Source organism: Columba livia, chromosome 7 (assembly GCF_036013475.1).
Source record: "Columba livia isolate bColLiv1 breed racing homer chromosome 7, bColLiv1.pat.W.v2, whole genome shotgun sequence".
Taxonomy (NCBI): domain Eukaryota; kingdom Metazoa; phylum Chordata; class Aves; order Columbiformes; family Columbidae; genus Columba; species Columba livia.
Window position 1 is genome coordinate 26,444,616 of NC_088608.1, and position 25,454 is coordinate 26,470,069.

Sequence of the window (25,454 nt, forward strand, 5' to 3'; positions counted from 1 at the left end):
AAGATAAAAGGAAGAAAGATTAGATTCTGTATGATTAACTTATCCAAGATTATCAGAAATAAGAGACAAGCCTTGTTTTCAAGAAATATTCTTGAAAAAGGAAAAAAGAACATAGTCTTACCTGAAGTCTTCATATGCCTGACCAATGCCGAGTTGTCTTACTGCAGTTCCTGTACACTGTATTTTACTGTCCATCTTTATCTAATTCTGTCTCTCTTCTGATTTCCATTTTCATTTTTCTAAGACTTTCAACTATTACATTTTATGAGACCAATACTGACTAGAAAAGTTGCAATAGTGTTTCAGCCTACATAATATTTACCTCTTACGACAGTCTGTGACAGTATCACTTCCCATACCTTTCTTGCAGATCCTTAAACATGACTTTCTGGAGGTGAAATTATTTTCATTCCCACCACAACCGCTGTAGGTAAATGGGTGACATCTTCCAGTTGAGTAGTTGTAGAAAAATCTTAACTCTTTGGCTCTACAAAGTCCTCTGTCCATAGGGGTCATGCACAACGAAGGAATAGGGGGTGGTTCTAGAAATACCAAGAAAAACAAGGTCAGAGACAAAACTGCAGTTTAACAGTTTTCTGTTATGTTGATATTATATGATACTCGAAGTTCACAGAACTTTGAAATTTATGTGAGATTTACTGGCAAGTATAGTTCTGCCCTCATGAAAGTCCAGGATACTTTACATAAACATCTTTTTATGATTACAAAAAAACCCACAGCAAACGTTATTCTCTCTATGAATATCAAAAGCCAGCAAAAGCTTACCTGAAAGCGAGGTTTGTTTCCTATGTATTTAGTAATAAAATTGCCATTTCTGTGACAGGGGATAGTATTCAACAAGAGAAGTTCCAAGTGAAGTATTTGTAGAAAGTGAAGTGAAATTAAACTTGGACAGCATTAAAAATATGGTAAAGATTTATTATAACTAATTAAGTGAATTTTCCTAATTACTGCTAGACATTCTGAAATCAAAGAGAAGGTAGAAGTACCCAGTATTTCCAATGTAAGACTCAATACCTTAATATTTGTTTATCATATGAATACAGAAAGCTCGACCTAAGTAACATTAGTTGGTCTACTGGAAAACACTGAGCAATTATCAAGAAACAGATTGTAGCTCACAGAATAACAAAGGATTGGATGTGAAGAATAAGTGCACAAAGCAACTGAGATGCTGGTGCTTTAGTGCTGTCGTTAGGTTTTTACCATTCCAAGAAGTAGGCTGATGGTTTGTTTCTTCAGTGTCACTGCAAGTGAGAGTATGAGAACTGAAACACGAAGATGAACCTGAGGTATCCGAAGCACCTGGGCACTGGAACTAGTTCAAGAAGCAAATCCGTGCCAGAATTCCCAAGCCTGGAGAAACTCTGTCATTTCTCACCCTGGAGTGACTCATACACAAAATTAGAACTGACACAATTGCTGCACAGTATGCAAGAAAGTGAATGGGAGCCATTATATCATCAGTTGTGAGGGACCCAAAGGAGGGCCATTGTCCTTCAAGAAGTATCAGAACTGAGATAGCTGAGATGCCAAGATCTAAATGCGTAAATGGAAACGTGAAGCTAGTCAGCTGGCTTTCTTGAAGTTATAAAGCCAGGCACAAGTGGTTCAGAGGGAAAAAAAAAAAAAAAAGAAAATATTTTAGGGAAGAATTTGAGTTACAATGGAGATGAAGACATCCTGTTGTCACAGAAGTGGGAAACAGATGAGTTGCTGAAAGCAAGAAGTCATGAATTAACATAGGTAATTCGAGGCTGACAAGAAAATATGCAAAAAGAACATGGTACATCTTAGTGGTCTTATACATACTACATCTGCTGAAAAAGGTTCATTGACCAAGTACAATAGCCAAACTGGCATGGTGAAAAGTAGGAAAAATTGCTGGGGAAGACATAGAATGGTGATTTATGGAAACCTAAGACAGCAAAATAAAATTAATATTATATTTGAAGCTATGTTAGCAACATTATACAATTGAAAAAGAATCCTGAAATGCAAAAATTGAGTCATGAGTTGGTTTTTCAAGAAAGGTTAAGTTAGTTTCAGGTTATAAAATGAGCACTACTTAATTTCTTTTTTATAACTGTGACATTATTGTAAGAGTAAGGTTCACTCTGGACACAGTTTAAGAGCCCACAACGTGATACAATTTATATTAAATCTGTTTTATTTATAATGAAGATGGTAGTTAAATTGACTAATGCAATGCTTTTGGTACCACTCTAAAAGACAACTTGTGTGCCTAGAACTAATTTCATCCCTCTCTAGCCAGAGACGTTGTTAGCTTTCAAAGCATGTGTTCAGCAACATCAAAGATAAATGCTTACCTATTTTAACCTGATAATTTCTGAACCTGAAAAGAACAAAAATGAAAGGCTTGCCAATGCTGAAAGGGTCAAACAGCATAGGTTTGCTAATTATACAACAGAATTTAAATATATATTTTCTAATGTAAATTACTCATCTGGTACATAGAACTTTCCAGAGAGACTCCAGAATGGCCTCATGAAGGAGTTCTCGCAACAGCTGTAAGCTTTAGGGAAGCCATGGAACCAGTGATGTGGTTACTGGTGAATAAGGACTACCTATGTACATATAACAACTGGCTGAGTGGCATCCAAATGCTAGTCAGAATCCCTCTGGTACTCTTACTAAAAATTATGTTGTTCTTTGTCTAGATCATTGCTAGATAAATGCCTTAGATACCAAACACTATTCCTATTCATCTTCAAAATATCTGCACATTATTTACACTCACAGAAGCAATCAGCCCATGAAGAAAACCTCTCAATTTTGCCATATAGCAGCCATTTTTTTCAATAAAACAGTTTAGTGAAATAAAAATGAAATTGTAATGAAATTAAACTAATTATATGAAATAAACAGTAGATATAAAACCAATTGTTCTTACCACTAGAAAGACTATTGTACCTTACCCTTCACTGCTACCTAAACAATATTTAAATAGGTAAGGTTTACGATTCAATACTTATAATACAGCCTCTTCTTGGATCCAAGATATCCACCTCTGTGGTGTGAACGGATTACATGATGATACTTCAGGATCTCTGAAATATGCATATTCAGTTATAGACTCATATTTCTCAAAAATAATACCAACCCTGCATTGCAACAATAATCATTATCACTGAGGCACAGCTTGGTTTATGTGACAATTAACTGTTAATTGATCACAGTACAAAAGAAGTTCGGAATTGTTTTGGTGAGCTGGTTTGGAAACAATGCTTACTGCATTCTCTTTTGCTAGACACAGGTGTGTGACATTCATGAAGCTTCAGATTTCTTGCCAGATTTTTGATATACGTACACTTCAGTATCTCATTTCTGGTTGCAGCAAAGAGAAAATAAAAGACTCTTCAAATAGACAAGCTATTACAACAATGATGAGTCATCTGTACTTGACAGTACTCTAGAGGTATAAATTGGTGCCAATCCATTATAGCAAATAGAACTCTGTCAATTTATATCAGCAAAAGACATGGCCCTGACTTAAGGAAGTTATAACAGGAACTGCCTCTGTGTGTCATTCCATATTTGCCAAGCTGAAAGCTGACTTTGGATCCTGCATCCCATGTAGATCTCAGAAATCACACAATATAGCACTCGTATTTCCTACCACAGATCACTTCATATAACTAAAAATTAAAGGTTTGATATTCTTGGCTTCACTTTCTCAGAGCAAGTTATTGTAGATCTTGCAGCAAAATATTATAAGACCAGAAAAATCTTCACTCTCTTCAGAAAGTTCATTGCTGAGAGGTGGCGTTAGAAGTTTTATATTTATGTGTAGAAAAAACAAAGTTTTGTTTGGCCATAGAAGAGTTTAATTTTCTCAAGATCAAGAACTTTGTTGGAAAACAACCTACTATCATTATAGATTTATACATATCACCAATAATATCTATTTTTTTCTTGAAATCAAGATGAAATAGCATTTCAATTGTGAGGTAAGGTATTCTACAGCAGACAACTCCTTGCAATTTTTTTTTAATGGTAGTAATGTATTTGAATAGACGACGACAGACAGGCCAATATACATGCAAAATAGATGTTACAGTGACAGATCAAGTACTTCTGACTGAGAAGTTGGGCATCAGCCACTCCATCTTGAACAGTCCATCCTGAGCTTGTATGTGCACAGCCAGGTTCTTGTCCCTTGCTGAGGGCTACGGAGAGTCACAGCATGTGTTTGTGTGAGACGTCTCGATCATGCACCTTCAGTTTACACCTCTAGCAACAGCAGAATGGAAGCTATGTTCTCCACATCTCTGTGGAGAAATCAGCTACCAGTTTTGGCCCTGCCTTTTCCTCCTCTTGTAGCGGGATTGCACAAAAGCACAGGTTTTCAGCCCATCCCAGCAGACTTTTCACTGAAACACACCGGTCCTTCCAAGGTCATGCTTCTTACCCAACCCATCCAGCTACACTGAATCCACCCATCCTTGGACCCCAACCCTTTCTTCTACCAGCCTTCAAGTCTTGTCTTTCTCTTACCCTCACCACTCCCTCCCAAAATCTGCTCTACCAGAAAATTCACTATTGCTGACAAAACCAAGAACCCTTCAGTTTCCTCTCAGAAAACAGTGAATCACACCCCTTTGCTTGCATAGATTAGTTGCTTTAGCAATTTGAGGATTTGCATTATAGTAAAAGCCTGCAGGGAACTTATACACTCTTACATCTAATATTTTTTAGTGGAATAACTTGCTAAAAGCTTAACTGGTTTATGTCCAGTCATTTTAATAACAGTGTATTGATACTTCTTATGTGGTAAACAAACAAATCCAACTATCACGGAAACTTACCTCAACCCAACAGTACATTTGGATCACAGTGTAGGCAAGAAATAGAACACAATACACATCCAAGCTTTGTTAGACATACCCTTCTCAGCAAAGAGCACAGGAACGTTATCCTACATGCCCATTATCTTACAGTTCACATAAACCAGAAAAATCTTAACCAATCTGTAAACCATCACTCAGTACCCAAAAGTATCAGTAAGTATAAATGCAAAAAAACCCAACAGATATACTTGATAAGAATGCTCAGGCTTTTTCCAACTGTTTCTTGTGTCCTCTTGCATAACTGTGGATCATAAAAATGATATGCCTCAAATTCAATCACCCTTTACAGTGTCAGCAAATACAAACAATCTATAGTGGGCAGCATCCAGCTGCAGAAACTCTTAAAACCCAGCTCTCTACAGTAAAGGTCCAGATTCTCATCTACATTATAATTCATAGTGGAAGAATACCTTGAAGCAGACACAAAATTAATTTGCACACACTTTGATTATACTCAAACAAAGAACGCGGTTTAATATGGTCTTAGTGAAAATAAAAATATATTATAAATATATTGTGCTACATTCCGAACTCCAAATATGGTCTTTTTTAACAGGTAAAAGGAGCTTTAAATCAGCTGCCAATTAGATCCTCATAAACATGTTAATTTTGACTAAACTAACTCTGTATCACTTCTTTTGCTCTTAGTCTTTACATTTACTTTCAGAAGAGGGCAAAATGTGGTCAGACTTCCACTTTCTGATATTTGTGGGAGATCTGTAAGTAGCAATATATTTCTTTGCTTTGACTTTCTCTGCTTAGCAAAACATTTGACACAGACGGAAGCCCATTCTTTAGTCTCAGATATGTTGGAAAATGGGTGGAAATGGAAAAGCAATCTAGAGAACATATAAAAGATCGAGAGCTAAGAACTGCAGAAATGAACCCTTACCAAAAAAGATGGGGAACTGGTTGCGCTCCTCCTTTGGGGAACTACTGTTCAGAGTGTTGGATTTCTCATCTGGAGCAGTTGGCAACAAATTTCCTAGAAGGAAAAAAAAAAAAAAAGGGTGATGAAAATGTAAGTGACAGGTTGTCTACACACAACAAAGCTCTGAAAATAAGGTATGATTGGTACCCATTTTCCTTGCTCTATACCAGTATTAATACCACTAAAAGATAGCATTTCTTTAAGTCCCAAAGGGAAAGGAAACTGATGTGCTGAGGCAACTCTGGGATGGATTCCTTTTTATTATTTAATTTTACTGATGTAAGATTTAAATCAAACATGGCTTGGTAAGGTTATTTTTGTAGTACTGGCAGACATTTCAACCTTTGCAATTGTAAGCCGTTTCCAAAACATGTATTACTGACAACAAAATGGCTATGAAGCTAGTTTTAATGTTACTGATTTCACTGTGCTTATGTGTTTCAACTAACCTACATATCTTCAAATAAACAAGGAAAATGAGTGGACAAGCCAAGTGTCTCCATTAAAAAAGGATAACTATAAAGAGCAAAAGCAAATTCTTACTGGAAATTCCAGGAGGCTGGTGAGGCTCTTCTGCTGGGGAACTACTGTTCACAGTGTTAGGATGCTCTTCAGCTGGAACAATTGGCAACAGATTTGCTAAAAGAAAAAAGAAAGGAAAAAAATGAGGAAAAAAATACAAAAGGCAATTCATATAAATGATTCTAGATCAAGAAGGTAAATCTTTTATCTATTTAGTCCTTGGCAATGGCCCATAATCCTCTTTTTCTTCTTGACTATTCATACAAATTTACACAGAGGGGTTATTACAGATTAAAGTCAGAAAAAAAAAAAATTGTGGAAATTTTAGTCTAGACAGTAAAAGCAGAATCAGAGCTCAGGAATAAATGCTTCAGAAAAAGCAAGGAAAATCACATGGTTCTGCATGTATAACTTAAAACCCATATTTATAAAAGAACCATGCTGGGTCTTTCCTATTCTAAATGTGAATAAGCTCAATTTCCCCTTGCCAAAATGGCAGATTATGAAACAGTCTTGGAAAAAAGATGACTACAGACAAGCAAGACAAAAGGGTCTGGAGGCTCTGGGTGGGAAAATGTATTCATCCTATGAATAAAATGAAGCACTTTGTGAAGGGGAGTTCTGAAGGTTACCATTACTATATTCTCATATAAAACAATTCATAGGGACTAGTAGGACAAGCATGTGGATAAATTATGTATGGTCAGTCTAAATGGCTGTTTTGTAGCCTAAGCTACACAGCCAAATTAGTCAGAAGTGAGGGACAGGTTTCCCATGATTCTTTGGTGGGAAGCCAGCAATGCACAACTTCCTATATTGGCACCTCTTTTCATTACAAAACCTGGCTTGAAAAGAGTATATTCAGGTGCTCGTGTTAAAAAAATATGTATCGACTTTTTATGATATCATAAATCCAAGCAGCTGGCAGATTCTAGATTACAGAAAGACTTTTGTGGCTGTAACCAGAATAGGTCCAGTTCTGCATTCCCTCTCATTATAATCTCTACTACTGCAAAGTCTCTGCCTTCCTCAATGTAGGTACCAATATTTTTACAGTATATTTCAAACCAAATTTCTCCAAATTTCTGTCCTAGAAAGTGTGTTTATAATTTTTTTCCCCTAGTGGCAGGTTTAATGGAGAAAAGTGATGCTTTAATGTCAAGGTACAGCCAGACAACTTTACTCATTGTGGATCAAATCCCCTCTTCAGTTGAAATTTATGTTACTTTAATTACTTCATCTGTCCATATTGCTTCTAACATTCCATTTCAAATTATAGATCGCACACTACTTGTTTCAACTTAGATATATTAAATAGTATGCAGATTTCTGAAAATTAATATTGCGTTCTTTCTTACACAGACAGGTTTAATATTCTTTCTTACACAGACAGGTTTAATATATATTTTGCAGGGAGTTATAGAATTAACATATATGCAGACAATTAACTGTCATGAGAAAAACAGAAGAGTCCTGTAATGTTCATTAAAATTAATGATACCTACAACTTTTTTTAGATTATATTTTTCATTTTTGTATTTTTATTTAAAATATATATATATAATTAATGTTAATTTCAGTTATAAATTATTGCCATCTTTCCCCATGCAAAAGACCTTCAAAGCACAACACTGTTTATACAAGAATAACACTAAGAATAACGAGGACAACAACTTACAGTTGCCTTGACAGGTAGTCTGGCATTCTTCCAAATTCTTGAAATTGTTCTGGTTTCCTAGGCACCCACCATACTTGAATACTTCACATATATTTGTCTCTTTGTTATAGAAATACCTGGAAAAATAGCCTCGGCAGATTCCAGGGTCTTTCTCATGAAAGCAGAAGTTGGGCTTTTCTAGAAACAACGGTAAATGATGAGCAAGGTGGGGGAAGAAGAAAAATCAACACACATTCCAAGACAAGAATAGAACTGGAGGTAGTTTATAAAATAAACCTGTAACTTTGGACAGAAGAGCAACTGTCAAATAACTGCTGCTTTATTGTACTCCTTTTGTTCTACATATAACATTGGAGTATTATGCTAGAGCATTATTTGGACATTTTTATTGCTTTTTTTTCTGTTTTCAAGCAGCCAGTAAATTTTATCTTGAAAAATCATTCCTTTATGTGTCCTCCTACGTTGAAGCTCTAAGACGAAAATTAGTTTTCACTCTGAATTAAAACAAGACTTGAATCGCAGCTGGATCATTTGAATCTAAGTACACGTTCTTGTCATTTATGTAGTCATTTTAGTAAATGTTAATGGGAATTATAGAGAAAGCAATGTTAAAATAGAAAGAAAAAGGAAAGAGTTTTTAAAAAAAGAGTGGGGGAAAAAAAAAAAAATCTAACAACGCATTTTGTCTGGGACAGTCTACTGCTATAAAAAGATACAGGAAACCGGGCGACAGAGCAGCTGTTCTATCATTTTCAGTCCCAGTTCCTAGTTTGCAATAAGTAACTACAATATCAACCAAGAAAAAGAAATTAATACTGCATAATTTGCCTGAATATAAAGGCATGACATCATGCCTTCTGGCAGAGAAGAAAAACACATAGCCATAAAATAAACTCCAAATGTCAAGTTCTCACCATATTTTTTTTTCTTGAAATTCGATTCTTAAAAGAAAATACTGGAAAAAATAGTGAACTATATGAGGACATATTCTCAAAATTTTGCTAGTAGATATTTTGAAACACTATTCTTGCTTGAGCTGATTTTCAGAGCAAAGTTTATTTAGTCATTGTGTATGACAATCATATTAAATGTGACATATAAAGGCCTTCCTTACCTGTGAAACATAATAGAATATTGAGACTAAAACAGTGTGCAGAGGGCTGCCGTTTTAATTAAAATCACTATAGAACAATTACTTTCAAGTCCCTGACATTTTTTGAGTAGATTATGGAGCTGTAAAGAAGTTATTCCTATTATATCTATTTTAGTCAAATATATATCGTAAAAAACAGCTAGGACAAGAATATAATTGAATTCAATTGATGCACACCACATATTTATATAAAACATCATAATAGCTCATAATTAGTGTTTTTCCATTAAACAATTGTCAATATCTTGTATTTCAATTGTTACAAAGCTTCATGAACAGCAAAATGAAATTTTCAGAGATCACAGATAAAATTAAACCATTAAGACGTTCTTGCATAAAGTAACAAAATCAGCTATTTTAAGCACTCCTCGATAGGTTAATTCTGATTTTTCACTACAAATTGCATTCTCTGTCAGTAAATGGATGTATTTTACAGTTCAGATGTTTCTTACTATTCAAATGCAGCACTTATTGATTTTCACAGACTTACAAAACTAAGTTCACATAGACAAAAAATAATGAGAGGTACAGGCAAGGCATAAAATCAGCTGAGAACAGAGATGAGACAGTTATATAGATAGGCAGCAGGCAAAAATCTACCACAGTGGTATCTATTTCATATACCATCTATTAGGGGCTCACAGACAACGGAATCTACAGAAACGATTCTTTCATCAAACATTCCATAATACTGTGAAATAACAGAAAAAATGATTCTATAGATGTTAACTGACAAAGGAAGGCAGATAATAATAAGGGTATATACAGCAGACTACAGGATTATGACTGATTCTTAAAAACAGCTGCTCTTCACTTAGAACATCCTTATATTAAAATGGTTCTTGCAGAAAAAGAAAATTAAGTCCAAATAAGTTGAGCTCACAGCTAACTTTTATAGCTGCTTCTGAAGAGAGAAGTCACGAAGCCAGTACAGTCCTAACCAAACAAACTAGTATTATATTTCTAAATGCCATGTCCTTCTCTAGATACTCAATATTCAAGACTACATTACTGGAAAGAATAGTAAATGTAATAATTCTGATTATAGCCATGAGCTGAATTTAACAGGATATGCTCTGTTTTGTCATTAAAAGCAGGGAACTAGGGTCAGGCCTTAAAGGAAGTAGTGCCAGAAGTCTGCAGCAACTGCAGAAAATCAACTTTAGTAACTTCCATAGCACAGAATCACATTTTTTAATGTGCATTAAGAATGGAAAAGACAGTGGGAAACAAGAAAACCATCATCTCAGCATGAAAAAATCCCAGAGTACCCTTCTGTAAATTATATAATTAGTCTATTTCAAAAAGTATGTGCAGATAGTGGTATTTTTGTGAGGAGTGAAGTGCACACCAGTTCAAGGGGAAGCACGTGGAAGGAGTGATAAGGGAAGGAGGGTAAGCAGACAAGGAGGAGCTGACTTGTGAAAAAATTTATTTAAGTCTCTGCTTGGGGAACTCCAGCTACCAGCACTGGGCCCAGTCCAAGTAAGTCTCTAATGTGGAGAGAGTGGGGTGGAATGAGTCTTCACAAGCTCTATTGTAAGTGTCAAACTTAAATATCCTTGTCAGGGACATAGGTTACTTCACCAGACCAACAGTGTTTCAGACAAGTGATTGATTCTTAGAGCTTAAGCATTTGTTAGTTAGGAAGTCCAAGTATCAGGCATCTACATTTCTGTGAACAGTCTGCCCCTTCAGGAGTGTGAAACTTGCCCCTCTTACTTAATGAGTGATCTCTGTTAGATCATACACAGGCAATACTTGAAAAGTTGGAGTGATTTTTTCCTGTTTTTGCTAAAAGTGGAGGAACCATTTAGATTATTCTCAAAACACACATTAAAAGTTCCACATCATGGCTAATTATATAATGCTTGAACCTCTGCAGAGTCCTTCTGTTTTCTTTATTGAAGAAAAATAAAGAAGTGCCATGATGTGCTTATTTTGAGGAGAAGAGATTGCAGGTACTACTCTCAGTGATGACAACTGTCCTCAAAGTCTTTGATGAATACAGAAGAAGACTAGGAATAAGATTTCACTTTGACACTACTTTTTTATTAGGAGATAGCTTGGAACAATACATAAAGAATTTATTAAAAGAAGCTAGATCCCTTACTATTGCATAAGAGTCTTAGATTACTAAGTAAACATAATTACCTTTCTTAATATTTGCTAACATCATCTTCCGAGGCAACCCTGCAAGACAAATAAAACGTATTTAGCAAAAGTAGATGTTAAGTCTCACCTGGGATACCAGGGTACTTAGTAGTGACTATGAGCACACAGGAAGAAGAATACACTATCTTTTCTCTTTTTTTTCTCTTTATTAGAGAAGTAGCACAAAAGCTTGTTCTGGAGGACTAAAGGACTAAAGCCTTTGTATGAGAAGACCTGCTATACCGGAAACATGAGGATATGGAAAGTACTGAAATTAAATTATGCCAATATTGAATTGAACAGAGAAATTCCTCTCCATGTTACTGGAATCAGAATCCTTTATTGTGTAATCTTACTCCTCAAAAGAGGAGTAATTAGTAGACTTACCCCAGCTGTTACAGATACTAGCTTTGGAGCTGATCTAGTTAGCAACAAAGACATCTCTCATGCTATCTTATTCTCTTTGCTATGCCATATATTGTGTGAGTTAAGTGTTCATTATGCTGTTAAAGCCCATTTGGTCAAGTATCTCCAACTATCTTTAGGGTAGTAGAGTCAAGCTTGTTTGCACTGTTCTTTCAATACCTGATGAGTAGTGATGAAATTGCTATTGTAATTTTTAATGGAGGAACCTGGCTTTTATCATACTTCCTCAAGAAGCTGGATATGAGAATTCAACCCCACATTCCTTTTCAGCAGTTGAGAACAAACCTCCTTCCCCTTCTAGGAGACTGCCTAATCATAAAACTACAAAGGAGTCCAAGGGTAGACAGGCTCAGCCAATGTGTAATAAAGGCTGAAAATTTTTCGGCAGCTGAGAGAAAGTGGTCAAGGATAGCTTATACATTTTCTATTACAGATACTTTTTTCAAGGCACATGAAGTAGTATCTTCTGGGCTTCTCCTAAGTCATCTTAATTGAATTTCTTCTTAATTCTTGTTTTGTATTGTGCTTTTTGTAATGGAATTACAAAATGCTAGTTTCTCTAAAACTCCCCCTTGCCTACCGACCTCTTGTACCTGAGAGAAGGGATAGAGTGGTACAGCTAATGCTTTGCTTGATGTTGTCTGCTGGAAAGCAAATACTATTTTATTTTGCGTTTTGCTCTGTCAGGCAATCAAACGTACTATAGTGAAGTGATACATTTGCCTGACCCTAGTCATCTTAGTTAGCTACCACAGCCGCCCTTAAGAAGATACTTATTTCCTATAGTGCATGCCAAGAGTAGCGGTTCAGTAGCAGAAGTATGTTATAGTTAGTTTCTACTGCTGATGGCTCTTCCTGCTTCAGCAGATACACACCTTCCAGAGACCTGCTCATAACCTGCTCAGTGTAACCCATGTAGCCTTCTTTGCAACATGAAATAAAAGGAAATTCAAAGGGAAGTACTGATTCTAACCTGCATTTCAATCCCACGCATTAGTCTCTCATGCCATGTTTCCCAGAAGGCCTCTCAGTAACACACCTAAAGGACATCACTGCAGCCTCTCTGTGACTTGATGTGGGAGACACAGTTCCTCTGCCCAGCTGGTGAGGGTGGGGGATACAGGAATGCTGTGATCCGTCTCAGCTTGGAGGCACCTTCTAGCAAGACCTCAGACTGAAAATAATTCCTGCTGGAAGGCAGAGTTACTGCTGTGCCCTTCCCTGTTATGGAAGGGGTAACAGAAGATATTTGAGCCATCTGAATCCTTACCTTCCTGTATTTTGTAATTTTAATAAGGTCTCCTTGAATCACTGCTCTTTATAACAATCTCTTCACAATCTCTTAGCAATTTATTCTCCACCCATATGCCAGAGAAAGTCTTTGTAATAATCCTTTTATAGTGACATGCCTTCCATGGCTCCTATTTTAAGAGGTGCTGCTGATGACTAATAAGCTTTTAGTGTTAGCTATACTGCCCTTGTGTGCCATCATCCTACCAGTCTTTTCTTTTTCTTCTGGAAACATGGCCTGTGTATATTTTCCAAGTAAATCTATTGTCACAGTACATTTTCCTTCCATCTCTGAGACAATGCAGCCAGCATCCTTAAAATCTCTTATTTAAAGACATAACATGCACTTTAGAGTGACATATCAATTGTTTGAACATCTTTTCAGTGCTTCATATTAGTAGGAGGCTGTTCCTTCAGCATTTAAACCCATGACCTAAACCATGGACATTCATATAATGCCATTTCACTAGTTTCACTCAACTGGCCCCCTTCAGGCCAAAATCAGCAACCATACTTTGACATACGACCTCTACTCCTCTGGCACAGAACAGGAAGAATTTATTGTGAGTTTATACAGACCTAGAATATTTTAATCTTACTATCATGTCAACAGTGTTTTTTGGCTTCTGGTTTCAGTCAAAAAGCCAAATCTACAGCTGAGTTAATTTCTTCTTTGAAAACAAACTGTAAATCTGACATTAGAATTGCTGTCATGTCCAGAACCTTTTATCAGTAAGTATTTTCCCATGCTAGAAGCTTAAGTACATATTCACGGCTTTGAAAATTTGGATTTTTGTGCTAGTGAAAACATTTGTGATTCTACTCATTTCCAGTAAACAATGGAACATACAGGCAAACTCCTCTTAAAACTATTTTTTCTTCCCTGAAGTAGTGAGTATTGGGCACAAGAAACAAAAAATCAAGCTGATTTCTAGGAGACTTGAGTCAGAATTAGGCATCTTGAATCTGAGCCCTGTCTTAAAGAGTCTTGGAGTGGCTAACCTGTAGTTTGGCTCTCTGAACTCTTTTGCACTGACTTTACTCAGTTCTGGGAATTACTCATTTCTGTCCTAGAGGGCATATTCATTCAGAAATTGTAAAAAGTTCTCATTTAAGGAGCCTGGCAATTCCCTCATGTTGGCTCATTCTTGCATTTGTGCTTAATATTGGAAAATCAGATACCTTGCCTATTCACGTTATTTCTTTTGAATTTGTATTAATATCACATAACTTTCCTTTAGCTTATTTTTAGTGATCTTGACCTTCACAATCTTCACAGCGACAACTGTCTGAGCATATCTTACAATTTTTCTTTATTTTTAAGCATCTTCCTATCACTTATACTGTCTTTTCAATCTCATTTCTGCAGTTACTAAACAGTAATCTTCCTGCAGTAATAAATACTGAAAACGTTAAGTAAAATGAATATAACCATATACTATAAGACTACACAGACAGAGCCAGATTTAACAAACTGAACCTACAGATTTTTTATTTTTTAATTTTTTAAACCGAGTTATATTGGCAAAAATGGGTTAACTTACTAGTTCACTTTGTTTCACACCTGACAGTTAAGAGCACAGTGTGTGTGCGCCACCAAATCATTTTATCCACTGTTATTCACTTAGGGAATACCGAAATAATGAGGCTTTATTGCTCCACTTCCTCATAGCAGATTCAACACTTGCAGATTCTTGGATCACTATTATGCATACAGCAAATACTGTACTTGGGCTGAGTACCAAGATGTAAACAATCAGCCAGTTCTCATTTTAAATAACTTTCAGTTTTATTCTATGGAATTATGCCAAATATGACAGTATAAGATGTGGTCCAGAAGATCTGTTCCAGATTTTGATCCAGCATATATGTCAGAATCAAAATAACAGTATTAGTCAAAACAGCAGCATCAGATTGAAGAAATAGTTTTATAGAACTTACTCATAGCACCTGATCATGACTTTTGGACACTTTTCATTTCAAATTCTGTGTCTATCAATCCTGCCTTTTTCAGTTTAGACTTCTTTCTTAGCCTTTAAACTGGAATTTAAGACAAACACTCCAAATTACCAGGAAGTTGCATATTTTGGATGGGATACTGGAAGATGTAGTTCTGCAAACAACATTGCTCCAAGCATGGCAAAATGCTGTGGGTCCAGCTGAAACCCCAAACCAGTACCAAAAGCCAGACTAGTGTCAGAAAAATAATAGCTACCTTCATCCTCACATCATAGATCCCAGGTCTTTCTGACACTGAATGCTAGTCAAGAAAAATAACTTTCAATTTTTTATCTTGAAAGTTTGTATTCATTAAACTTTGTGAAGCCACAACTGGAAACAGATTAATCACACTTTTCTAAACAGAACAGCGTAGAAATGAAGAAAATGCCTGTTAAGGAAGGTTGTTCTCTTCGACTGACATTGCTAACATTCATTTTTTAAACTTTTATGTGTGTATTAAGTTTGGAGTTCAGCTACAAGTTTCATTAATTTCTGTGCTGAAAATTTAATAAATATGGAAAGAAACTTTCAAACTGATTGTTCCTAGGGGAAAAAAAAAAAAAAGGTTAAATCCCTGATAAAAACTTATGACTCCCCAAAACCATATGACAAAGGCAGAATTTAAGTCTAGAAAGTCCATCTGACTTTATGCATGTTTGCATGTAGGGCGAGATGTTTACATCCAGGAAAATGCTTCTCTCTTTGTTGCCACTTTTTTTTCCACTTTAAATGCTTGATTATGTCATGCAGTAACTATGGAATTACAGTTTCCACCTATTTTTTCCTCGATGGGGTGTCATATGAAGATATACCTTATTTTAATATAATTTTAATATAATTAGCACTACATTTACCTGTATATGACTCCTGCAATCAGAGTGAGTAAAATGCACTGAAAAACTGCCACTCGCTTAAAGATTTGAGTGATCTGATCTTTTTCATTTTGACATGTTGTTAGTGAGATTTTGTAGTGTTGTTTTTTTATCCCGATAGTTTTATAAGCATGCAATTGTTTTAAAGCAAAACATAATTGACTAGAAAAACAACTGAAATCTGCTTTCATTCTAAAATGTAAGATTCATTCTTTTTTCTTTCTTCTGAGTGGATTGTATGTCGTATGCCAGGTACAATAACAGAAATGCTTGCTGGTGCCAGCAGATCAGCAAGTAGGTGTCAATGCTAAATAATGCTTTGACTGAATATTTAGTGAGTAAATAAAATGTATGGGATGTCCTCACTGGAAAGACCAGAGGGATCAAGACCAGCGATGTCTGTTAGGAAGGATGGGTTTTCCTTCTGTTGGCTGTTCTGATATTTTCTCACTAGTGAAACTCCGTGCTTGTGTACAACACATCAGGTTAAACTTTTCTCTTATTTAAACATATAGTCCTACTGAGGCCTTGTTCCACTCACCCACACTACTCTGGCTCACTTGTGTAGGTAAGAAAGCAACTCTGCTTTACTCTGTAAATCCTAAAGATCATTAGACCTGTCATACTATAAACATATAATATACTTATATTTGGAACTGTCATATTAGAAATGTATAATAAATGTAAATACTCACTTATTCTTTCCCTTGCTGTGCCTGGATTGGATACAGAGGGAGAAAAGTCTCAGTCAAAGAACTGAATTATAGATTTAAGAAATTCGCAAAGCCTATGCTGGACAATGATGTGTTATTGTTGCCTTGGCTTGTATTCAAACAATTTGTTTTACTACCTAAATGCATCTGCAAGGAAACATCAGCTACCTTTACAAGTAGCTGAAAACTAGTACAAGGAAATACAGAACCTGCAAAATATTTTCAACAATGTTTCCTTTCATTTTAAACACTGTAACTATTTGAAAAACTTCATCTGCCTTGTGCAAGTGTAAATAGGTATTAAGACTATATATCACCGAGACTATATCATTCATATAGACAGAAGGGACTATACCTACTAGTCAAGTAAGTTCCAGATCCCCTGAGATGTACCCCTGGTCTGACTATAACACAGTCTATAGACTTATTTTTCTGTTACCTTACCACCTCTCTTTTTCTGTCAGTGAATGGGAAGGTAATAAATTGCTTATTTACAGTACCTGGCTTGTTGGTACAACCAGTTAATGAGGATTACAAGCATTGTAATTAAAAAACATTATTAAAGTATTACTTAGGATAATGTGAACACCAGCCCTAGCCATTACCCTGACAATGGGATGGGAGACAGATACTTTGGTGTCTAGAATAAATTTAGTGACACAATTCATAGTAATTTTTATCAGGAAATACAGATAAGTTGTCAAACAGATCACATAACATATTTAAGTCCTAATCTAAATACTATGTAGATGTGAATTATGGAAGGGATAGGAGATTGATAACAGAGACATTTATATTTATTACAGACAACACGTGATGCTATATATCAGCTTGTCTTACATACGTAGACTGTTTGGGTCACAAAACCCAAAAACGAGCTTCTGAAATCAGTTTTCTCATCTGAAACATCTGGAAGTATTTTTGGTAACATATACTAACCTGATAGGCTTCAAAGTGACCTAAGCTAATCCTACAAGGTACAAATTTATATCCTGCAAACCAGCTCAGTGCCTATAGCACGCTAGCAGATTTCCAGTTTTACAGAAAGGCTCAGGGCTAGAATAAATTAGGAAAATAGGGCAAACAAAGTAACAGCTACCAAGATCTGCATAGCAGTAAAGTGTTACCAGGGCATATCTGTAATACGCAGGAGAGAAAAACAATTTTCATCGGACTGTGTTGCCCATCCTCAGAATAACATACAAACTATTCTCTACTGGAGGATTGCCCAGCATCACTGCCTTGAGGTCAGTAACAATGACATATTTTGCTGCTGGGCAAGGTGCACCTTGCTGAAAAGTACCTTCACAGAATCACAGAATGTTAGGGACTGGAAGGGACCTTGAAAGATCATCTAGTCCAATCCCCCTGCCGGAGAAGGAACACCCAGATGAGGTTACACATGAAGGTGTCCAGGCGGATTTTGAATGTCTCCAGGGTAGGAGACTCCACAACCCCTCTGGGCAGCCTGTTCCAGTGTTCTGATACCCTCACTGAAAAGTTTCTTCTCAAATATAAGTGGCACCTCTTGTGTTCCAATTTGAACCCATTACCCCTTGTCCTACCATTGGTTGTCACCGAGAAGAGCCTGGCTCCATCCTCATGACACTCACCCTTTATATATTTGTAAACATTAATAAGGTCACCTCTCAGTCTCCTCCAAGCTGAAGAGACCCAGCTCCCTCAGCCTTTCCTCATAAGGCAGATGCTCCACTCCCTTAATCATCTTCGTTGCACTTCTATTGAGAATGAATCCTTCTACCTTACCTCAAAGTCCAAATAAATGAACAGCCAATATGTGAATTCACTTGGGAAAAGCTAACATAGTTGGTATACTACCTGGGGGTCATTACACACCTTTGTAGAGTTTTTTATTCTGGATTTTTCTTTCTATTTCTATTGTTTCCCCTCAGTGCCTTCCTCCTTATCACTTCCTCTTTACACAGCCAGACAGATTCCATCTACTTTGCATGAAAGAAAGATCCACACTAGGTATCCAAAGGTAGTTGCCTGTAAGGCTTGAATTCCTTCAGTCTCTAAAAACACAAACTTGTGAAATTTCTAGCTTCACTGGCATTAGCTTCCAGTTTAAAGAATCATACACTCCTGTGAGGAAGAGAGTTACTTTCACAAGGCTGAATGCCTTAGTCAATTATAAGGATCACGTTTAATAGCAAAAACAGCATTCACAAGGCACCTTCCGTGTATTCTGCTGCCTATCGTATTTTGGATCTCATTTTCCTCTTTCTAATGATTAATTGATGAGGTTTCAACAAAACAGATCTTTTATCACACACAGCCATAACTGAGATTTTTAATGATAATTATTTACTACTGTAGTTTTAATTATGTTTAATCATAGCAGATATCCAATATTTTGGACAACTTGTATCCACTTCTCAAATGGAAGAGAAATCCAGGATCAAAGTTGGGCTGGATACTCTGAAAGCAATCAGGAATATCTGTACTGCCCATCAGTTTAGCCCAGCCTCAAAATCAATCTCACTTTAAGAACTCATTCCAAACAGGGCTCTGGCTAGAAAAATGAGCTTTCTTGCATTGGTTTCTCTGTTCCCGAGGTCCACTAAAAAAAGTCACACCTTTCTGAATCTTGAATGTTTGCTTGCACAATGTAAAATAATTCAGATTACTACAACATCGCATAATACTTAGGAACATAATTAGAGGCATCACACTACTATATTAATAGGAACTGAAGAGGGCCTCTACTTCCAAAATTCACATGGTTTGTGAATAAGAAATAACAGATGTAAAAGAAAAACTGATAGGAAGATGAGAGAATGGGTACTGGCCTGTTACCACACACGTCTTCTCACATTCTTCCAGTGTTAGAAAGTTGTTTTCATTGCCATGGCATCCACCATATTCAAATATTTCACACTCACGGCTTTGAATATTGAAGTAATAGCGCATGTGGATTGCTTTGCATGGACCTTCATCTGCTTTCATAGCACAGACTGAATGTCCTAGTTTCAGTGGTGGAAAAGCAGCACCTGTAATAAAGGAAGTAGAATAACTGTTATTAAGTTAGTTTGCGTTATTGCACAGCATAACTTCAAATGAGATTGCTTGCACCTTCTGCTAGAGAGGCACTACATAATATCTGGCCATAAAACTCTGAACACACTAAACGCAGATGTGAAAAGAAAGCATTATCTGTATTGGAGCACAAATTCCACTCTATCAAACCAAGTGTGTGGTTTCAATTTTCAACCAAAACAGTTCATATTATAAACTTTAACCCCTCATCATAAATCTCTGAATTGCTATAGATAGTGTGCTAGTCACAGGAGCTAGTGAACAATTTGGAACAACAAATACATTGAGAAAATCCTAGCAGTTCCCAAAGACAGAGTGACTACCCTTGCATAAAAAAAAGCAGAATGAGGGTTCTTGGTGCTCACTTCCATGCATTTCTAATAGTGACCACAGCTCATGAAGACGTATAGTGAACTGCATGGGTTGAACTAAGCAAAACAGCCCTGCAGAGGGCAGCATTCCCCTAACAGATTACATTTTACTGGTACATAAACCCATCCAGTACAACTGAAAGGTCGTCATTCTGTCTTATTTTCTTTAATCTCACTGTTCTTGCATTAGAGCTTTCAAGAGCTAAGAAGTACACAATTAGAAAGTTAAGGTGAAAAGAAACTGCATATTTTCAAATCGTGTCATTTCTATGTCTTTCAACGTACATTATTAGGTCAAGGAATGTTTTTTAAAAAGGTCAAATATATTGCGAAGGAGAGTACTATCAATGTTTTACACTGTCAACATCTATAAGGAAATTCTGACTCATGATCTGGTTTGTGATACTGTACCCTTATCAATATATGGTTTAATATCTTTTCCTGTTTTGCTTTTCCAAGGAAATATTTTACCCTAGAGGATTTTGAAAGCTTTACCAAGCTTGTATGCTTGCAATAGCAGCCAGAAGAACAGACCTGAATTTTTTAATTCATTCTCAGCTATTCAGAACACTGATGTCTCTTAACACATATATGCAAAAGTATCTATCAGTACTCTTTGCAGTGGCCCAGGAAAGAGAGGAGAAAAAAACAAACCAAACCAAAACAACCAAAACCCCAAACAAACTCAAACAAAAAAACACTCCCCCCCCAAAAAAAAACAACACGAGGACAAGAGTTTGCGTGATCATTGCATGGCTTCCTACCAATAACTAAATTAAGTTTCCAGTTTTGATTAAAGGAACCCACAAAAATCAGGATGTATGACATGGTAAAACAGAAATTGGTATAACTACTACCTACCTGCTTTGTGGATATCTGACTTTAACATATAAATTTGGCTTTATTATATTATATAATCTTTAAATGAAATGCACAGCTGAGATAAATCCTCATAAATACTGAGGTCAATGAAAGCTTACTATTTTTTTTTCCATTTGAGCCATTCATAACTATTAAACCTACAGGAAAGAAACACTTTTCAGCAATTAAATATCATAGAATTTAAATTCTTGAAAAACTAATAACCTTTATTACATAATTATCATCAATACAAAAATTGTAGCACATAAGTAGATATGCCAAAAATGGACAACTTGGTGTTAAAATACAGATTGAGATGACTAATTTCAAAATACTCATTAAATATTCAGTCCCTAAAATAGTCTGTGACTGTTTCCTCATTAGTGAAATTAGACTTACAGATTTTAAAGTAGGGAAAATAGATTTAAAATTATTGAAAACTGTCTAATAGGAAATGTGGATGAATTAAAAAAAAACATTTTAAAAATATGTTAGATTCAGGCAATTTCCTATATTGCTTAGCTTGACAAACAAATTTCTGAATTTTGTTTCTTGCCAGTTTCCTTATCTGGGTCTTCCTCTGTTTATGAAGAATTCGGATTTAGAAGTCACAAGTGATTCCAAGTTGGACCTCAAAGGTCTGAGGTTCTTTAACAGTTTTGGGAATCCTTCGGAAGGTAATTAATAAGGCTCAACTTGAAAAGTTAAGAGGATATTGCATTGCAAAATGAAACTTTGGAATTCCCCCACTTAGTAATAGGGAAAAAATGCCTTTGAAACATCAAAGTATTCAGTAACTTTTGGAATAACCCCTGAAATGGTAAAATCAAACATTCAGAGCTGCACTGAAACTGATCCAACCCAAATGCAGCTGGGGTGAGGCCTGGCAGCTGCTTTATAAACATGTTATTTTCTTGGCACACAAGAAATGAGATGTCCTACATGACCTGAGTCAGTGACCTAGTTCAGTCTAGAAGAGGTTATGAGAACTTACTAGGTTTCCTAACTACCGGAATTTCAGACATGGGGTTATGTCAGCTCATTTTGCTTGCTACATTATGCCACACCAGTGTTGTGGGCTATCCACACAGAAATAGTCTGCAAGCATAGTTGCAAAACTACACAAAGATGATGAACAAATGGCTTTAGTAGAGTTTATCTTATGAACTTTATGGTCTCAATTCTTAGGCTATTTTTGCTCAAACCCACAAACTAAATCATTGTTTTGCTTATCTCCTAAGGGCATTCTTCTGCAGTCACAGTGACACCGACCCTTGACAGATGTATAGACATCTGCTGCAAATATAATGACTGTGTCACACTTTTTGGCAATCAGACATTTATCTTCTTAGGAGTGCCAGCAAGTTACCATACTTCGACTAAAATCTGTACCCTGTGAAACCCCAGGGGCTAAACCCTCTAACTCTGAACAAGAACCAAGTGATTCTGAAGAAAGGAGTCTCACAGGGATTCATGGGAATTGAATCATTCTTGTGTCTGGTAACAGTGAAAGAATTCTTCCCCATTATCTTACACCTGGGAACACTTAACTCACACAGATGATATTAAATTAAATTTCCTTCTCAGATGAGAGCAGCAGATGAGAAGGCAAACATGAGTTTTTGGGCAGCAATCTGCACAGATACAAATCTGCCTATACTCACTTCATATGTGGAATATACCTTGAGAAAACTATTTCTTAGTATAAGGCCTCCTCCTCTGCTCTTAAACACTAGAACAGTTTGCTGCTACTAGATTTTAGGTCCTGTGTGAAGATCAGAGGATGTGACATTTAGGGAAGATGTCTGCCAGGAAGGTCAGTGAATGCTTTTCAATGGAAATGCGGGAAGCCAAAACTGGAAGGAATTTTAATGGAGTTTTACATTGAAGTTGTGGCATATTTCTATGCGATAAATACCTTGAGGCCTTTTCACGTTGTCTTTAAAATACTCCAGTGAAGTAAAATTCCTAGTAACCTGAACCAGGCTTTTCCAGGATTTCACTACGCTTCTTGCAAGACAGGCCTTTTTTTGTAATATACAATATACAGCCTAAATAATCCTTGTTACATATTAAATCATTTTGTACTTCCTTCAGTGCATAGATGGAAAATTTAAAACCCTTTAGTCTTTCTTTTGGAAGTCTTTTGTCTCATCTTAATTATCTCTATGCTAAACTCTGTTCTTCCCATCTTTTTGTTGGTCCTGCTTTCTAACCCTCTTACAACTCTCCATTGGATCTTTTCCTATTAGTCTGGATTACTGTTAAAGTGTGATGCCCAGAGCTGAACACAACCGTCTACCTGAGGCATTACTGGTGCTAAAGAAAGAAGAATAATTATCCATTATTTTTTGGTGTTGGTTTTGTTATTGTTGTTTGGTGATGGGGTTTTTTGTTTGTTTTCTTTGTTTTCTTTCAATATATCACATAATTACTTGCCTTTTTTCTTTTTTTTACAATAACATTGCATTTTTTTTTTAATGCTCTGTAACTTCCACTTACTTTCCAGCAAATATAACGCTCCTATACAGGTGTTCCAACAATTATTTTCCATGTTGTATTTATAAATGCATTGACACTCCTCCTAAGTACAGCATGCTGCATTTGTAATTTTAAAAACAAAATTAGTTTAATTCTCCAGATTCGATCTGGCTTTGTTGGATATTTATTACTTATTCAGGCTTCTGGTCCAAATAAACTTATAAAATATATAGAATTATAGGACTGTACTACCCTAGAACAAGAAAATTAAGTTTGTTTTGCTAGAAATACATTAAGTAATGGTTAGAGCTGATGCTCACCATCACACAAAAGTGATTACTTAACATACTAAAAACAAAGTAAAGCAAAGCAAAGCCTCCTCTCCTTCTCTGCCCTCCCTCAAATTTTTAACTTAATTACTTCATTACGTCAGCTACATAGGTTTTCATAATAGAAGGCACCAAGTTTTTGCAGCTCTGTCTTTACAGCCTTTCTGCTTTATAGTCTGTGGTAAGTGCAAAGTAACGCTGATGAAATGGCTCACAATAAGCATGAGTTCTGTGCAGATATCTTACGTCACTACCTCCTCCCTTTTTCCTTCAGTCTTCCTGCTTTCAGCAACTGTCAGAAAAAGGATGCCGGCCAAGACTATTCCTAAACAGCACAGCCATTCTTGCATTTATATTCATTCACATGACAATTTTTGCAACTCAAGACATGGCTGTTTAGCATATGAACAGCTACTATCAGGTAGCACGCAGTAACGCCACTGTGAGAGCTCTCATCAACACAAAGCACTGTCACTACTTTACTAGTAAGCAATATATTACAAAACCAGAAGCAGTGAATAATGTTTCTAATCCTCTTACATGAATACAAGTAAAAAAAGAATACCTTTTCCCCTGACCATTGGCATAATAAGACTCTAACTTGACTTTCAGACTCTGAAGAATACATCGGCAGGGCTTAAAAATACATCCTTTTAATTAGACACTGAACCGATTTGTGTATTATACCTATGACACAATAAATAAGGCAGACAACAGTATTATTGCACAGCTGTTTTTCACAACAGAACTATATAAATTAAATTGGATCAGAAAAATTTCTGACTTTTCATGCAAAATAATTTCTGGTTTTGTTTACTTAGGTTATGGGTCTGAACCTGATACAAGTTTTGTGGTTATCCTTTTTATAAAGAAATTCCGTCATCTTTCCAGGCTTTCTTGTAAATGTCTCTCTTTGATAAGTGATATCAATACTAAGCACCTTGTCACTAAGGAATAGCTGTTCCTTCTCTCTCCATCTTTGTCAGTTTGACAGCTTCCCACCAGCACACTGTTCAGCGCTCTTCCTACTCATGTGTTTCCTACCATTTCTTTAAGCAGTCACATTTATTCTTGATCAACTTTCACATATGAATACAAAGCACATTCAACTTGTCAGTCATGTTCTTCAGACTTTGGAACACCAACTAAAGTGCTCCCAATCACATAAGTTATTACTGAACAACACATATAATATTTTTATCTCTTTACTTTTTGTTATTACCCTTATTTATTGGTGGGAAAATGTCAGAAGAGAACAAATTGAGAATCCTTTTTTATCCTGTTGGACTTGACTTGCAATCTGAATTATTATTGTAATTTAAATACTAACAGACAAAAAACCTTCTTAGATCCAAAAGTACTTGTGATGTCATAATGGATGCACACAACTTATTTTACCCTTTAATACCTGAAATTTATTGAATTCTAGGGTAAAATATTTCAATATTTTATAACCATATAACTCAGAAAACAAATGCTATCAGTGAAATTGCAGCACACAAAATTTCTACAGTTAAATTCAGACACCAGAATTTCACTCCCATGAAACCACAAATATAATTTTAAATAGCAACAATAATAATTTTATAGAAATAGAATACTGCAACTATATTTTTAGTAAATACTGCAACTGAGTTTTCAGTAGTCACAAAAACAGAGTCCTAGTTTAACTTTTAAGCATCACATTTGAGAATTTTTTTTTTTTTTTTTTTTTTTTTTT

General features: G+C 35.9%; 1 protein-coding gene across 7 annotated transcripts in view; it reads right to left on the reverse strand.

Annotated features, from left to right (window-relative positions):
• TFPI (tissue factor pathway inhibitor) overlaps window positions 1-25,454 on the reverse strand; it is a 163,511-nt gene that overhangs the window by 286 nt on the left and 137,771 nt on the right. For 3 of the 7 annotated variants that reach the window (XM_021290089.2, XM_021290082.2, XM_021290088.2), the window contains 7 exons: window positions 19,446-19,646; window positions 16,615-16,635; window positions 11,331-11,369; window positions 8,024-8,200; window positions 6,367-6,462; window positions 5,785-5,877; window positions 360-542 (listed from right to left, as the gene is read on the reverse strand). In XM_021290089.2, the coding sequence (XP_021145764.1) occupies window positions 360-542; window positions 5,785-5,877; window positions 6,367-6,462; window positions 8,024-8,200; window positions 11,331-11,369; window positions 16,615-16,635; window positions 19,446-19,646 (810 nt within the window). Of the gene's footprint in view, window positions 1-359; window positions 543-3,846; window positions 5,134-5,784; window positions 5,878-6,366; window positions 6,463-8,023; window positions 8,201-11,330; window positions 11,370-16,614; window positions 16,636-19,445; window positions 19,647-25,454 lie in introns of those variants that run through there. The other 4 variants (XM_021290087.2, XM_065068926.1, XM_065068927.1 and 1 more) reach the window with 2 other exon arrangements.